The sequence below is a fragment of the Protobothrops mucrosquamatus genome, unplaced genomic scaffold, assembly GCF_001527695.2.
Source record: "Protobothrops mucrosquamatus isolate PMUCROS unplaced genomic scaffold, P.Mucros_1.0 scaffold743, whole genome shotgun sequence".
Classification (NCBI taxonomy): domain Eukaryota; kingdom Metazoa; phylum Chordata; class Lepidosauria; order Squamata; family Viperidae; genus Protobothrops; species Protobothrops mucrosquamatus.
Window position 1 is genome coordinate 438,179 of NW_015387014.1, and position 15,020 is coordinate 453,198.

Here is a 15,020-nt window from a genome sequence, read left to right on the forward strand (position 1 = left end):
CTGAAAATAAAGATTTCCAGAAATTCAAGTCCTTTATTTCAGATGAAGTTCCATTCAAACAAAGCATCAAAATGTGGTTCATGGATGCCTAGGGTGTCTCCCCAAACCTTCTCAGTATTCTGTAAGATCAAATTATTTTCTAGGTTCTAGGAAAAATAATACAATATTAAAATGCCATCAAATATTTATGAGAAGCAGTATGGCGGCAAATATGTCAATTTTAATTTTTCACATGGTAAATATCAGTAACTATAACCCATACAAATGTATGGTTCCGCCATAAATTTTAAAGGAGTGGGAGAGGTCTGAGAGACAAATGTTTAAGAAACACTGCTCTATGTTATTCCAATGTGTTGACACCTATTGTGATGCAAGTAGCTATCTAAATAATAGGAGTTTCCCTCTTTTATATTTTTCAGTTGTTTCAGTGAGGCCAGTGTATCAAATTAGTGGATGTAGAAAGAAAGCAAAATCTGAACTGCAAGTAGTCCATTCTGCTGGGAAGCACTTAAAATTAGATATAACTCAATAGCACTAAATTAAGACTTAACTTGAATTCAGGACATACTTACTGACCTGGTGCATTTACTAAGGCATGATGATCGCTCTGGCTTATATAGAAAGCTTTTAGCTAGAACAATTATAAAAGTTAAAAGGCCAAAATATTCAGATGAAAAGCAACTTCACTGGTCTCCCAAAGAAGAAACTTAAATATTTGGCCATGATCATGTTCTTAATGTAGGGCCTAAAACTGCTTTCTATAACTTTTCAAGAAGAAAAAAATAGGATAAAGCTATTTTAATCAGAACACAATAAAATAAAGCGGCACCAGATGAGTTTCTTTAGGAAAGATATTCCATACGCTTAAAAACCTTCACTAAAAAAAAGAATCCTATGAGGCTGTTGCCATGTGTCTCCCCTCTGGTGGCAGACGTTATATTTAATAATAATAATAATAATAATAATAATCATCATCATCATCATCATCATCATCATCATCATCATCATCTTATAATATAATAATAATAATAATAATAATAATAATAATAATAATAATAATAATAATAATAATAATAATAATAGCTTAAATTTATAGCAACAGGCAAACCTCCAATTACTAAATGCCAAGTCACAAGTAGATTCGTACCTGTGTACTTCCGGTATCCCTGCAGTAGGCTAATGCCATGCATAGTTGGCAGTTAAAGAAAAAGAAACAAAATCTCACTTTTTACAAGAGACAAGAATTATTGTCCTGATATAGGTGCCGATACCTACAATTTGAGAAATTACTCAGCTTTATTTCTAACGGGCAGAAAAGTCAACGCAAGCATGATTCACTCAGGCTGCAAGTCTGATATTACTTTGTATCAGCATAAACCCATCCTAAATGCACATCAATGTAGATATTTTCTCCTGTTTCACAGGGATGCCTGACCCCAGTTGAAGGGATTAAAGCTGCTGTTTTACTTCATAAGGAAGCCAATCTCTTCAGTGAAATAATATGCACTCATTGCAGAATAAAACTGCCTTTTTTTCCTCATTTGTCTTCCTCACAGCTGTCCTCTTCATCCTTTTCCATTCCCCTAGTTGGCAGTCTTAAAAAATCATAAAACCATAGCATCTCAGGATTTAGTCTTGTTTCCTGGCACTAGTTAATTCATAGATATTTTCAAGTGGTGACGAATATTTCTCAGATGATAAACAGCTTTACATATTCCCAAAGAAAGAAAGATGAAGTTAAGTGTTGTCATGATACATTCTAAATCATTTGAGAATATCATCTAGTTATTGAAAGAAGGGAGAAGTCAGATAAATTCTTGTAGGAACATCAGTACAGTGCAATTTCCAAAGGTGTATCTTTATTACTACTTAATGATTCTGGTTCCTCAGATACGAATAATAGATACTGCAATGATCTAAGTTCTTAAATTACAGAGCTTTTTCTGGGGGATATCTTGCTCAAGACATGGAGTATTGGTACATTTTCTTTTGTGCAAGATGTTCACTTAAGATAACCTTGCATTATTTTCAATTATTACATGCATATTTTTTTTATGATTTGCTGTTCCCAAGAAATAATCGCCCCAATTATCTATTTCAGTTTTCCAATGTCCCAAGTAAACCTATGTTAATTTCCCAAGTAACCTATTTTTTTTAATAAACTATTTGAAGAAACATGTCCTATACTCACAATCATTTCATAGGTATTTACGGTTTGTCTACTAGATATTGCCTTTATTCCAGTTCAGTTCTGTGTTTCTGGGGAATGTCCAGATAGAAATGTGATTGGTTGCATTCAAGATTTGGTAAAGAGGGATCCATTAAATTGAGGTTTCACTCTATCAATGTCTGATCTTTAAATTTCCAGGGTTCTTCTCTTAGATCTTGTCTGACTATCTGGGACTTCACCTGTTCTGCAGAATTGGTGAAATAGGCTAGATTGTCATCAGTTAAGATAGGCCAAATGTTTTAGTCTCAAAAATGGTTGCTCAAAGTCTGCTAAAAGAAACAGAATGTGTATTTCAAGAGTTTTGTTGAGCAGTTGGAGCAAATACTTGTTCTAAGAAATGAAACAAAATGTGACTGTTTCAAGCAGCCTTGTTCCTAATACACTTAGTCAGTTGTCTTGTGGATTTTAACTAGTTTTTTGGAATGGTTTTTGCTAACTTTTTCTAGTTTAATCGATCAACTAATGAAGCAACCGAGACCTGCTGGTTTGGAAGTTTTCAGTGACAAAAGCAGCACTGTGCATTGTGATACAAGCACTAGCATTTTGCTCGGAGTGGGTAATATGACAATACAAGTTTAATAAAAGTGGAGCTTTCATCATCCCCCTTCCTCCTCCACGAGCTGCGCTAATGTATTGGTTTAGAAAAATGTTGAGAAGATGTAGTTTGAATACATGGCAGGCAGGAGATCACTCACAGTTGCATACTATGAAATGGAAGGGTTCATGTGGACAGATGAGTATTTATTTAAGTTATTTATCACATTTTAAAACTGCCCATCTCCCTCACAGAGGGAGGTGATATGTGTGTTGTGTTCTTTATTTTGCTTGCAGATAATGCAGAAATGTATGGATGCACCATAAATACATCTGTGTTTCACCATCAAGCGTTCTAATGCTGCCAAGTTGTCCAAATGCACTATAACACTAGTACAATGCTAGTAGTTCACATTTAGTGTCTGTTTTGTTTAGCGATTGTTTGCAATAATGAAAAAGTAACTTTGCTAACAATCCTCATTTTTACAATCTTTGCAGGTCTGTAAAATCAAAAGAAACCTGAAGTAAGATCATAACCACAGTCACAATTTTGCTTAATGACTGAGTTGCCACTCCCAGTTGTGATTGCTGAACAAGGACTATCTTGTTAAACTTTGATTTATTTGCACATACATATTATACATACTGTAGTAGCCTATTGATGTCAAGCTTCAGGATGCATTTAAAAATACAAAAAAGTTATGTTGTTGTGAAGATGTGTTCTGCTATGTTGTTATGTTATGCCAGCAAAAATCTACTGCTAGGTAGTGTAAAGAGTTGTGTCTTCTATCTCTTCTATCTCTATGCTACCTGGTGGTCCTCTGGATTTTTGCAGGTTAAATATGGTGACATTCTTGTGATGTCCTATGGTCTTTTTTATTTTGCAGCCAGCAGCCTTCTGTATATGCGGAATAAAAAATGAACAAAAAACAACACAGTTGCTTCTCCTGGGTTTCTGGGCTTTTTTCTACAAGGAAAAAAGAAGGAAAAGGACATCAATTCTACTTGATCTTGCTATGTAGTGATGGATCAGTGGGCATAGATTAAATTGGTCAAAGAAGCTTTTAAAGTTAAATCTTTAACTTTTAAATCTTATAAAGGATGTCTATGGAGATTCTCAGTCATCCAAGTCATAGTTGTCTCAAAGGTGCTTTTTCAAAAGGCAACTGGACTTTTTTCCCCTTGAGGAACAAGATGTTTTGCTTCTCGTCCAAGATGTTTCATCAGTTCTGGCAGGATGGTGGGGGAGATGGTTGGAAGGATCGTATTTCTTTGCAATCATCTGGTCGTTAGCACTCTCCCTGAGTGCTTAGGGATTTATCTGTGCTCTCAGGATCACCTGTATCAGAATGCAAATGGGAGTGGAATCTTCTTGGAACTGCTGAAAGGACTGTGTTGTAAACAGTATTGGTGGTATCTTATTCTTCCTCCTCTGTTGAGAGATGGCTGCTCAATGTTGACATAAATGATCTCTTTTATTCCTCTTTCCAACCAATGTCTGTTATGGAGGAGCACCTGCTGGTTCTTTTTCTGGATTTGATGAAGGCCCAGTTGGGATAGCCACAAGTTCTGAGGGTTTCCGTGACATGTTTTAGTTCTTTTTCTTTTCCCTCTTTACTGGTAGGCAAACTTTCAGCCTGGTGATGTAGGGTTCTGATCATTCCCAGTTTGTGTCCAGTGGGTGGTGAGAATCAAAATGTAAATACTGATCTCCTGTCTGTGGGTTAACATTAACATTGAAATTTACAGAAAACCCCCACACAGAGATCAGTATTTACATAAAAGACAAAAGTCACTCCTTTGAAGACAGCAAAGTCCACATTCTGGATGGAGAGGACCATTGGTTTGAAAGAAGGGTAAAAGAGGCCATTTATATTAATGTAGAGCAGCCCTCTCTCAACAGAGGGGGAGGGATAAGACACCACCTGTCTCCTCTCCATAATGCAGTCCTTTCAGCAGTTTCAAGAAGATTCCACGCCCATTTGCATTCTGATACAGGTGACCTGAGAGCACAGATGAATCCTCAAGTGGCCTCAAGAGCTCTCGGAGAGTGCAAACAACCAGATAACTGCAAAGAAATATCATTCTTCCACACACACACACGCCCATCCTAATCACTCTATAGCCCCCCACCATCCATCCAGAACCGATGAAGCTTCTTGGATGAGAAGCAAAACCTCGTCTTCCTCCTCTTCAAGGAAAATAAACCGTCCAATTGCCTTTTGAAAAAGCATCTTTGAGACTTATAAAGGATATGTGCTAATTGAAAAGCATACCAAATAGATTATCTGTTTTCTTTGTCCTGTAACTGAATGTGCCAGAGGATTTATTAAAATTGAAAAGACCTCTATCAGTATTTTCTATTCAGAAGAGGAACCAGTTTTTAGAACAGTTTCTACCTTATACGGAATCTTTAATAGATGAAATCTGATGGATTCCAGTTGTTTCCAATAGTTGTAAGGTTTTTTAAAATGTTAAAAATTTGGCTGAATTTTCTACAGTTCATGTGATAGATAGCATTCAATATCTCATCTATCTTTGTGGCTCTTGAATAAGAAAGGAACCGGCACAGTACATTCCAACCATTTCAGGTTTTAGTCTGTTAATTTTTCTGCAAGCTTTGCTTCACTATCTTTGGACCTGAAGATTAAAATGCATAGAAAGAAAACAAGTTCCTGAAGAAAGAGGCCTAGGTGACAGAAGCTCATATTCTTGTCAATTCACAGTTAAATTACTGGAATGCATTCTATATAGGGTTTCCTAGAAGTTGCAGTTGATATAAAAAGCAGCAGCCTACTTGTTGGCTAGAGGGAGCTACTATTAGTGTATAGTGCAAGTGCTGTCAGTTCTCCCTGATTACTGATAGTATTCTAGATACAGTTCAAAATGCGGATTTTAAGCAATAGAGCCTTGTACAGGACTGGACTGACTGCTTTAAATGGTACCTGAGCTACAAATTCTGTTTCAAAATATATATCATCTTCTATATAGACCAAGATAATAAATGCTAACATGTACTAAAGAAAGACAAGAATTAGAAAAGGAACATGGGAGATTTGGAGGCTCATGGATCTCAATTATGATCCCAGTCCTACCCGTGTTTCTTCAAAAATAAGACCAGGTCTTTCTTTTTTTTTTTTGCTTCCAAAAAAGGCACTAAGTCTTATTTTCGGGGGATATCTTTTATACTCACTCTGGCACCAACAGCCCCACCCAGCTGGTCCACTTCTTCTGAGGCCGAAGGAGCAGCTTTATTCTGCAGCCGCATTCCGGCCTGCATTTCGCAATCAGGCCTTTCTGGAAAGCCTATGCAGTCAAGTACTGACCTATGGATTCAATCCATAGCTCGGTCCTCGGCTGTTGAGGTCTTCTGCTGTAAATTGAATGTCTGGATAGATGGAATTAAGTTTTTGTAAAAGATTGGTGGTGTCACATCGCTTGATGATCACAAAGGTGTCATCAACATACCTAACCCAAAAACTGGGTTGATAATCAGTCATCACCACACGTTCTAGATCTTGTAATACCGCTTCAGCAATAATGCTTGAGATGGGTGACCCCGTGGGTGTGCCTTTTACTTGCTCATACATTGTGTTTTTGAAAGTAAAATAGGTTTGAAGGCAGAAACCCAATAATTGTATGTAATCCTCTATGTTAGGAGAACTGGGGTGTTGTAGTTCTTCTTTTTGTAGAAGGTTTATAAAAACAGAGATGGCTAGATTTTGGGGAATGGAAGTGAATAGGGATATTACATCGAATGAGATCATGATCTCATCGTCCTTCACCTTTATTGGATGTAATTTCATTAAAAAATCTTCAGAGGATTTTACTGTGGTCGAGGAGTTACTGACTAGGTGTTTGAATTTCAGGCTTAACCACTTTGCCAGGCCTATTTTACTTTACAGCAAAGTCTAAAGAGAAAGCATATCTCCTCCGCATATGCAAACAAAATGGTTCCCCACCAATTTTCAGCAGACGTTGCTGCAAGGATAGGACACCACACACAAATCATAATTCTCCAACCACTACAACTTGGACAACAATCCCATATATCAATGGAGTTTCAGAAGCAACTGCTAGGATTCTTGCCCCATACAACATCAACATGGCTCACAGGCCTAACCAGACATTACGTTCCAAGCTAATGCAACCTAAAGAACCATTACCAACAAGTGATTTATCTTCCATCATATACAAAATTAACTGTAACACATGCCAATGTAACTACATTGGAGAGACATCTAAAAGACTTAAAACTAGAATACACATATTCTAGCAATAAAAAGACAAGAACAATGCTCCCAAATCTGGACCCATGTAGCTGAACATGGCCACGCTTTCAACTTCAAAGGAGCAGAAGTCATCGCTCAAGACTCCACCAAAGGCGGCTGTCTTTTAAAAGAAGCTTGGTTTTCTGACTGTCATTCTATTAACAGACACATCGACCTACTACCCCCTTACCAAATCCTAAAAAGATACTTAAACAACACAAAATACCTAAACACTTTAAATCATCCAACAATAACACAAAGGCACCACCTCATCCACATGCCAAACCGCAAACCAACACAACAGACATCCCTTCTTCAACACACCCCTTTTCATTAAATCCAAATAAAGAACACAACTCTAACACAACCATGACAACTCACACAACATCCTTTGATATTCTCACAAAAACAACAACACCTCTGACCACAACACCCATGGCACAAATACCCTAAACACAAACCCAACAACCCCACAAGACACCCACACACAACAAAACAAACACACACAATACCTGAATAGTAACAGAATATTAAGACAAAGACCCAAACGGATCCCTGCAATAAAACATAACTTATCACATTCAATGAAACAAGATGTTGCAACCCAATCTTCAAGCCTCACAAAACCACCCACAACTGACAAGCATAACAAACGACCTCACACAAACATGCCAAATGACCATACCCAACAAGACATACACACACAACAATCCTGCATTAAAAGAACTTTACAATCCAAAGGACTGATTCCTACAGTGGGGACAATTTCGCAGCATCCAAAAGAGGGAGAGTGAGGGCGGGGAAACCACTTACATGCCCCACAAGGGCGTCTGCTTTATCTCCCTGCAGATAAGATACTACAGCACCAGCATGCGATGGAGCGAGACAAGCTTCCCAGCTGCACTTCGCTCAAGGAATCCAGCCAGCACACGCCTGTGCGCTGCGCGCTGAGAGCCTCGTGCCGAACAGCTGATAGGCGCAACGGAGCTTACGCGCCAAACAGCTGAAAGGCGCGTCTTTTGAATTTCGCCTGGAGACTGACTTCCGTGTATTTACTGCTACCAGTATGAACCCCACTAGATAGTTCAGACTAAGACACAGGTGTCAAACTCACCGCATCATGTTACGTGTCGTGACGTATCGGGACTTTTTTTCATTGCTAGAGCTGGGGTGGGCGCGGCCTCTATGATGCAACCAGCTCGTGGGCCAGCAGTTTGGCACCCCTGGACTAAGACATCAGCTCCACAGGAGGCTAAACTACTTTGTTGAAATTAGCTATAAACGGAATGTTGCAAGTGAGTTTATGTTGTACCTCCTTTTACTACTTACAGGTTCTTAACTTAAAACTGGTTGCTTATCAACCATGTGGAGTTACAATGGACTCAAACTTACTTGTGACCTCTCTTTAAAATTATGTCTATTGTACCACCCCAGTGATTACCTGATCACATTTTGGGTGCTTATCAACTGGCTTGCATTTTCAACCAGTTGCAGCATTCCAGTCATGTGATAACTTTGCAAATGCTATCACATAGGAAAAATAAGTGAAATAACTAGTTGGCTAACAAAAACCATAGAAACATTTGCGTTATTGCAAAAGGTTTTTAAGTCCAGAGAAGAGCAGTCAAAATGATGAAGGGGGCTGGAGACTAAAACGTACTAAGAATGGTTTCAGGAATTGCATATTTCAAGTTTAATGAAAAAAAGGATATGGGGAAACATGATAGCACTGTTCCAATATTTGAGAGGCTCCTACAAAAATGAGGGGGTCAAACTATTTTCCAAAGACAAGACAAGAAACAGTGATTGGAAACTAACCAAAGAGAAAAGCAACCTAGAACTAAGGAGAAAGTTCCTAATGGTGAGAGCAGTCAACCAATGGAATAGCTTGTCTTTAGAAGTGGTGGGTGCTCCATCACCTGAAGGGTTTCAAAAAGAGACTGGACAACCATTTGTCTGAAATGATACCGGGTCTCCTGTATCATACAGGGGATTGGACTAGACCGCCAAGATCCCTTACAACTCTTATGTTTTTTTCTATGCTGTTTTCCAGCCAAAATCCTCGCCCATTGGATAAGCTGGATTTAGAATAGAATAAAATAAGGGAGTTGGAAGGGACCTTGGAGGTCTTCTAGTCCAATTGCCTGCTTAGGAAGGAAACCCTACACCATTTCAGATAAAAATTTAGACTTACGACCATGCGATTCACTTAACAATAATGTGTTTCGCTTAATAACTAAAATGACTCGCTTAATGAGAGTAAAAAATGGATGTAAATTGAATCTGGATCACATGATTATCATGGTTCCAACAGATGAAAATCTTTAAAAGAACTTCAAGGCATTGTTTACCTTAAGGAATCTTTTATTCAAGAAACAAAGCATCGGCACTACATAGTTAAAGCCAAAAACTGAATTCCCCCCCCCCGGGCACAAAGTAGCAAAGCACAATTACCTCCTCCAATTAACAGTCATAAATCACCTTCCCCCAATTAGTTTGAAGCGTGGGCTTTCTCCCCAGCTCTCTAGCCCACCAAATCCTTATCAGCTCTGGGCACAATAATCTTGATTCCTACGGCTGAGTTATTGTTGTTATGACTAACTGGACTCTCATCCACATCCCCCCTCCCAGTATCATCTAACTCTAAAAGTGAAAGAGAAAAGATGGCTACATTTCCATCTGTTGTCAAAGCAAGAACATCTGATGTTAGTAGCATTGACATCCAGCCCCCCTTACAAAAAGGACAAATCCTGTAATGTAAAGAAAAGCACAGGTTAGAGATTGCCTCTTGGTTTATTAGGCTGTTTCTTATAGAACCCTGTTAATGAGTCTATCAGCTTTCACATCGCTAGACTTCACCCAAGTGGCCTCAGACAACGAATATCCCTTCCATTGCACTAAGTACTGCAATTTCCCCTTAAAAATTCTAGAATTGAGAATACGCTTTACTTCATAGTGAGTCTGTCCTGCCACCATGAGGGGTCCGGGTGCTTTCTTAGGGGGAGGTCTTAAAATGGAACCCCGAAAAGGTTTCAACAGGTTACAATGGAAAACAGAGTGAATTTTTCCTAAGCCTAGGAAGTTTTAATTCCACTGTGACTGGGTTAATGATCTTTACAATGGGGAAGGGTCCTAAGTACTTCAGTCCTAATGTCTTACTAGGTAACTTAAGCCATAAATATTTAGTTGACAGATAAACCTTTTCCCCAACTTGAAATGTTCTTTGAGGAGCCCTTTTTTTTTTTTTAATTTTTATTATTTTTCATCATAAAAAAAACATCACAAATGTTACACAATGCTATATGAAAGACCCCCCACCCCCCACCCCCCCGGACTTCCCAAACCTAATCCCAGGATAATATTCAGATATAAGTAAACAAGTATTAGTATCTCTAACTCCACAGAGTAATTGAGGAGCCCTTTTTTATCTCCCTGTTTTTTGTATGTTTCGGAAGCCTTTTTCAAAGCAGTTTTTGTGGTTTTCCAAACTTTTTCCCATCCCCTCACCCACTGATCAAGAGTCTGGGAAGCGGAGGGTGCTTGGGGGTATTCGGGTATCGAGCTGAACTATTTTCATGTGGCCATTTTAAAAGGCGTGAAGACGGTGCTGCTGTGAACAGAGTTATTGTAAGCCACCTCTGCGAAAAGGAGGAGGTCAGTTCAGTTCATTTGTTAATAATCAACATAGCATCTGAGATACTGCTCCACCACTGAGTTTGCGGATTCAGCCGCCCCATTAGTAGATGGGTGAAAAGCAGATGATAGTCCTTGAGATGAACCAATTAGTTTAAGAAAACTTCTCCAAAACTTAGCTGTGAACTGCACCCCCGTCAGAGATTATTCATTTAGGTGCGCCATGCAGTCTGTAGATGTGTTTCAGGAACATTTTGGTTAGTCGTTGGGCGAACGGGAGCCCTTTGCAGGCAATGAAGTGAGCCTGCTTTGAGAACAGATTTATCACAGTTCAGATGACTGTATTTCCCCTACTTTCAGGTAGATCTACTATAAAATCCATAGCAATTTTTTCCCATGGTTGGGAAGGGTCTGCCACTGGTTGCAATATCCTAGGGGGTTTCCCCGGAATTCTTTTCATGGTGGCACATACAGCACAACTCCGGACATAGTTTTCCACATCCTGTTTCAATCCCGGCCACCAGAATTGATGGCGGATGAGGTGTAGTGTTTTTAAATATCCAAAGTGCCCAGCCTGTTTTACGTCATGGCTGTGTCGGAGTGCATTAAGGCGGAAGGTCTCTGGCAAATATAGTTTTCCACCTTTGTAAGCCAAACCATCCCTGCATGTTAGGGAGGTTTGATTGTCCTTGAACCAGTGGTCAGTGAGGAGCTCCTGTTTTATTTTCTTTGCCCCAGGGTCATTGGGATTAGGAGCTCTGGAAGTGGGACACTGCGCGGTGTAAGCTGAGAAGCGGTTTGTGGATTGGAGATAATTGCCTCATTAACCTCTTCACACTGGCTTTTGTACTGGGGCAGTCTGGATAGAGCATCAGCTAAGAAGTTTTTTCCTCTCGGTATGTATTTTAGGGTGAAGTTAAAACGGTTAAAGTACTGCGCCCATCGTACTTGTTTCGGGGACAATTTGCGGGGAGTCTTTAGTGCTTCTAGGTTTTTGTGATCAGTCCATACCTCAAAAGGCACCTTACTCTCCTCTAGATAGTGTCGCCAGTTTAATAGAGCCCAGTGGATTGCAAAAGCCTCCTTTTCCCACACAGCACCTACTCTCGCATTCAGTGAATTTTTTTGAGGTGTAGGCGCAGGGTTGTAGTATCCCACTCTGGTTCTTTTGCAGTAGCACAGCTCCAATGGCCATGTCGCTGGCATCAGCTTGAATCACAAAGGGCTTTCCTGGGCAAGGATGTTTTAAGACCGGTTCAAGCACAAATAGTCTTTTTAAATCTTCAAAAGCAGTTTGCTAGTGGTTGGCCTGGACGTGGCTTTTCTCCCCCTTTGCCTGTTTTTAGTAATTCCATAAGGGCAGGGCAATTTCAGCAAAAGAGGGAATGAATTTACGGTAGAAGTTGGCGAATCCTAGAAAGCTCTGGAGCTATTTGCGAGTCTTTGGGGGTTGCCATTCAATTACAGCTTTCACTTTGGTTGGGTCCATTTCAATGACCTCGCTGGAAATTCTGTAGCCAAGATAATCCAGTTGGGTCTGGTGAAACTCACACTTTGATAGTTTAACATAAAGTTTGGCGTTGAACAGTTTCTTTAGCACTTCTCTTACTAGTTTTATGTGGTCAGCCATATTTGTACTGCATACCAGGATGTCATCAAGGTACACCAAAACCCCTTTGTATAAATGGTCATGTAGTACCTGATTAATCAGTTGCATGAAGACAGTTGGAGCCCCTTGCAGACCAAAAGGCATGACTTTAAATTGGTAGCTCCCCATGGAACAGTTAAAAGCAGTCTTCCACTCATCTCCCTCCTTTATCCTCACCCAGTTATAAGCCTCTCTCAAGTCCAACTTAGTGAAGACCCTCCCCTTAGCCAGGTGGGTCAGTAAGTCCTTCAGGAGGGGGGTATTTGTTTTCCATGCTCACTGCGTTCAGACCTTTATAATCTATGCAGAGACGAAGTGACCCGTCTTTTTTTTTTCTTTAAATAACACCAGGACTCCCACAGCAGACTTGGCCCATTTGATAAATCCCCTTGCTAAGTTTTTGTCCACATACCATTGCATCTCCTTCATTTCAAGGGGGGACATAGCATACATTCTCAGTTTGGCTCCTGGTAACAGTTCGATAGAGCAATCATTGGGTCGGTGGGGAGGCAGGATGTTGCATTTCGTCTCACTAAATACCTCCACTAGGTCCCGGTATTCACTGGGGATGAGCCTGGTTGAAACAAGGTGGCCATGTGCATTAGCTCGTTGGGTGGGCTAAAGTCTCCTGTAATGTTCATCGAGTTAAGCGGGGGCTTGGGTCCTATAGATAAACTTACAGTCCTCATTCTCTTCTCCCACCAGATAAATGGCTTCCATTTGTCCAACCAGGCTAGCCCTAGGATCACAGCCTTAGTCATTTTCGGAGCTACCATGAAACGAATGAACTCCCAGTGCTCACCTATTTTTAAGCATAGGGGTTCAGTCAATTGCGTGACTAAAGTTCCTCCCATTAGGGAGCCATCAGCTTGCTCAAACCTCATGGGTTTGGAGAGCAGCTTTGCTCGTATGCCCATTTTCAGGGCAAGTGACAAACTAATAACGCACCGGGAACATCCAGAGTCAACTAGTACTTTTAAATCTACCTGTCTTAGGGATTATGAGTTTGGCAGGTAGTGAGAAAAGTGGGGTGTGTCAACTCATCATTTTCTCCTTCATTGTTGCTGTCTAGGAGGATAGAGCGGTGGCAGGTCCGGCTTGGGTCTCGGCACTCTCCTGCGTGGGGAATGTGACTTGGGCAACGGGTTTCTGTGTGATCCAGTTGGATTTCTCTTTCGTTGGCTGCTGGGCTGGTTTCTTTCTTGCTGGTGGTCCCGGTCTATTCTGCTGTTGAGGGTAAGGAACTGGGCAATTCGCTGCTCGGTGTCCCTGTTGTCCACATTTGAAACACTTGATCGGTGGGCCAGCAGGTCTGGGATTTTCAGTAGCTACAGCTGTTGTAGGCTTTCAGGGGGGTGACTGTCATTTGGGTAGATTTGGCCTCAACTCAGCTTCCTGTGGGGGTGGCTTCTGATAGCAGGCAAGCTGAACATCTAGTCTTACTGCTGCCTGGTAGCATTCTTGCAACTGATCAGGGAGTGCTCGATAGATACAAGCTTGGGAGAGGTGGTCGTCTAGTCCCTCGTTGAAGTGATGAACTAGGGATTGCTCTGGCCACCTCTCTATTCGGCTGACTATCTTGCAAAACTCTTGTACGTATTCCAGTGCAGGCCTGCCGGCTTGATTTATTTTGTGGACTTGCTCCTCCGTTTTGAGGGCAATGGATGGGTCCTCAAACCTTGCTCTCAGTCCTAAGAGGAAGAGATGGGGGTCCTCTAACTCGGGTGCTTGCTCGTTATATAAATTGTTCAGCCATTTGGATGCTTCTCCTTCCAAGCTGGACACAATCATGTCAACCATAGTGGCTGTGTTTGGATAGAAATAGGCACAGCAGTTCAAGTGAGAGCGCACCTGATTGAGGAAAAAGATCAGCTTCTCCAGGTCCCCATCGAAGGTGGCTCTAAGAGGTGGCACCATCAGTGGTTGCTGGCCTCCCCACTGCAGATGTTGCATCCCCAATAGTTGCTGGCCCCCCGCATGGCGGCTGCCACATCCCCAGTTGCTGCAAGCCTCCCAGCAGTTGCTGCATGCCCGGGGGCTGTTGCTACCCCCACAGCTGTTGTTGCATTGCCGGCAGCTATGGCACCCCCAATTGCTGTACGAACCCCACCGATCTCATCGGCTGCTCTAATGGCACCCCCAGCTGCTGCGGAGGGGGCTGCTGCCATCCCCACTGCTGCTGGCCTGTGGGGGGTTGTGGTGCCCCCAGTTGCTGTAGGCCCCCCAGCGGCCCCGGAGGTGGTTGTTGCTGGATCGCCATTGATTGTGGGCCCCTCAGCAGTTGCTGCACGTTCGTAGGCAGTGGCCAGCCCTACTGCTGTTGCAGTGCTCACAGCAGTTGCTGACCCCCTGGCGGCTACATCATCCCCAGTTGTTGCAAGGTGCCCACCTGGTGCTGCACATTCAGGGGCTGTGGCCACCCCTAGGTTGGCTGCTGCCTCGCCAGCAACTGCTGGCTTCCCACCTGAGGAAGATGCGACATTACCCATTGTTGTATGGGTCCCAGCCTGGGTGGCTGGTAAGCACATTGTTCCAGAGTTTGGCTGTCCTGGTGATGGCTCGGGCTCTTATCCTGTCGGCGGTGATCTGGGCTTTTGGAGGGGCGACGACTGGAGCTGTCTCTCCCCACGGGGCTGGAGGCCATGGTCGGTGGCTTGGAGGACAGGGAGGCTGCCTGATCTGCACAGGGGCGACTAGGGATTCC

At 41.8% G+C, this 15,020-nt stretch overlaps 1 protein-coding gene across 1 annotated transcript; it reads right to left on the minus strand.

The window, feature by feature from the left end:
• Nucleotides 1–14,232: 14,232 nt before the first annotated feature.
• Nucleotides 14,233–14,805, minus strand: LOC107289670 (cuticlin-2-like). Its single transcript, XM_015818467.1, has one exon. It carries the CDS (start codon nucleotides 14,803–14,805, stop codon nucleotides 14,233–14,235), a length of 573 nt encoding a protein of 190 aa, XP_015673953.1.
• Between the last annotated feature and the right edge of the window lie 215 nt (nucleotides 14,806–15,020).

Excerpts from the sequence above, each read along its gene's own strand:
- LOC107289670 (XM_015818467.1), bottom strand. The coding sequence starts at position 14,805 with ATGGGTAATGTCGCATCTTCCTCAGGTGGGAAGCCAGCAGTTGCTGGC.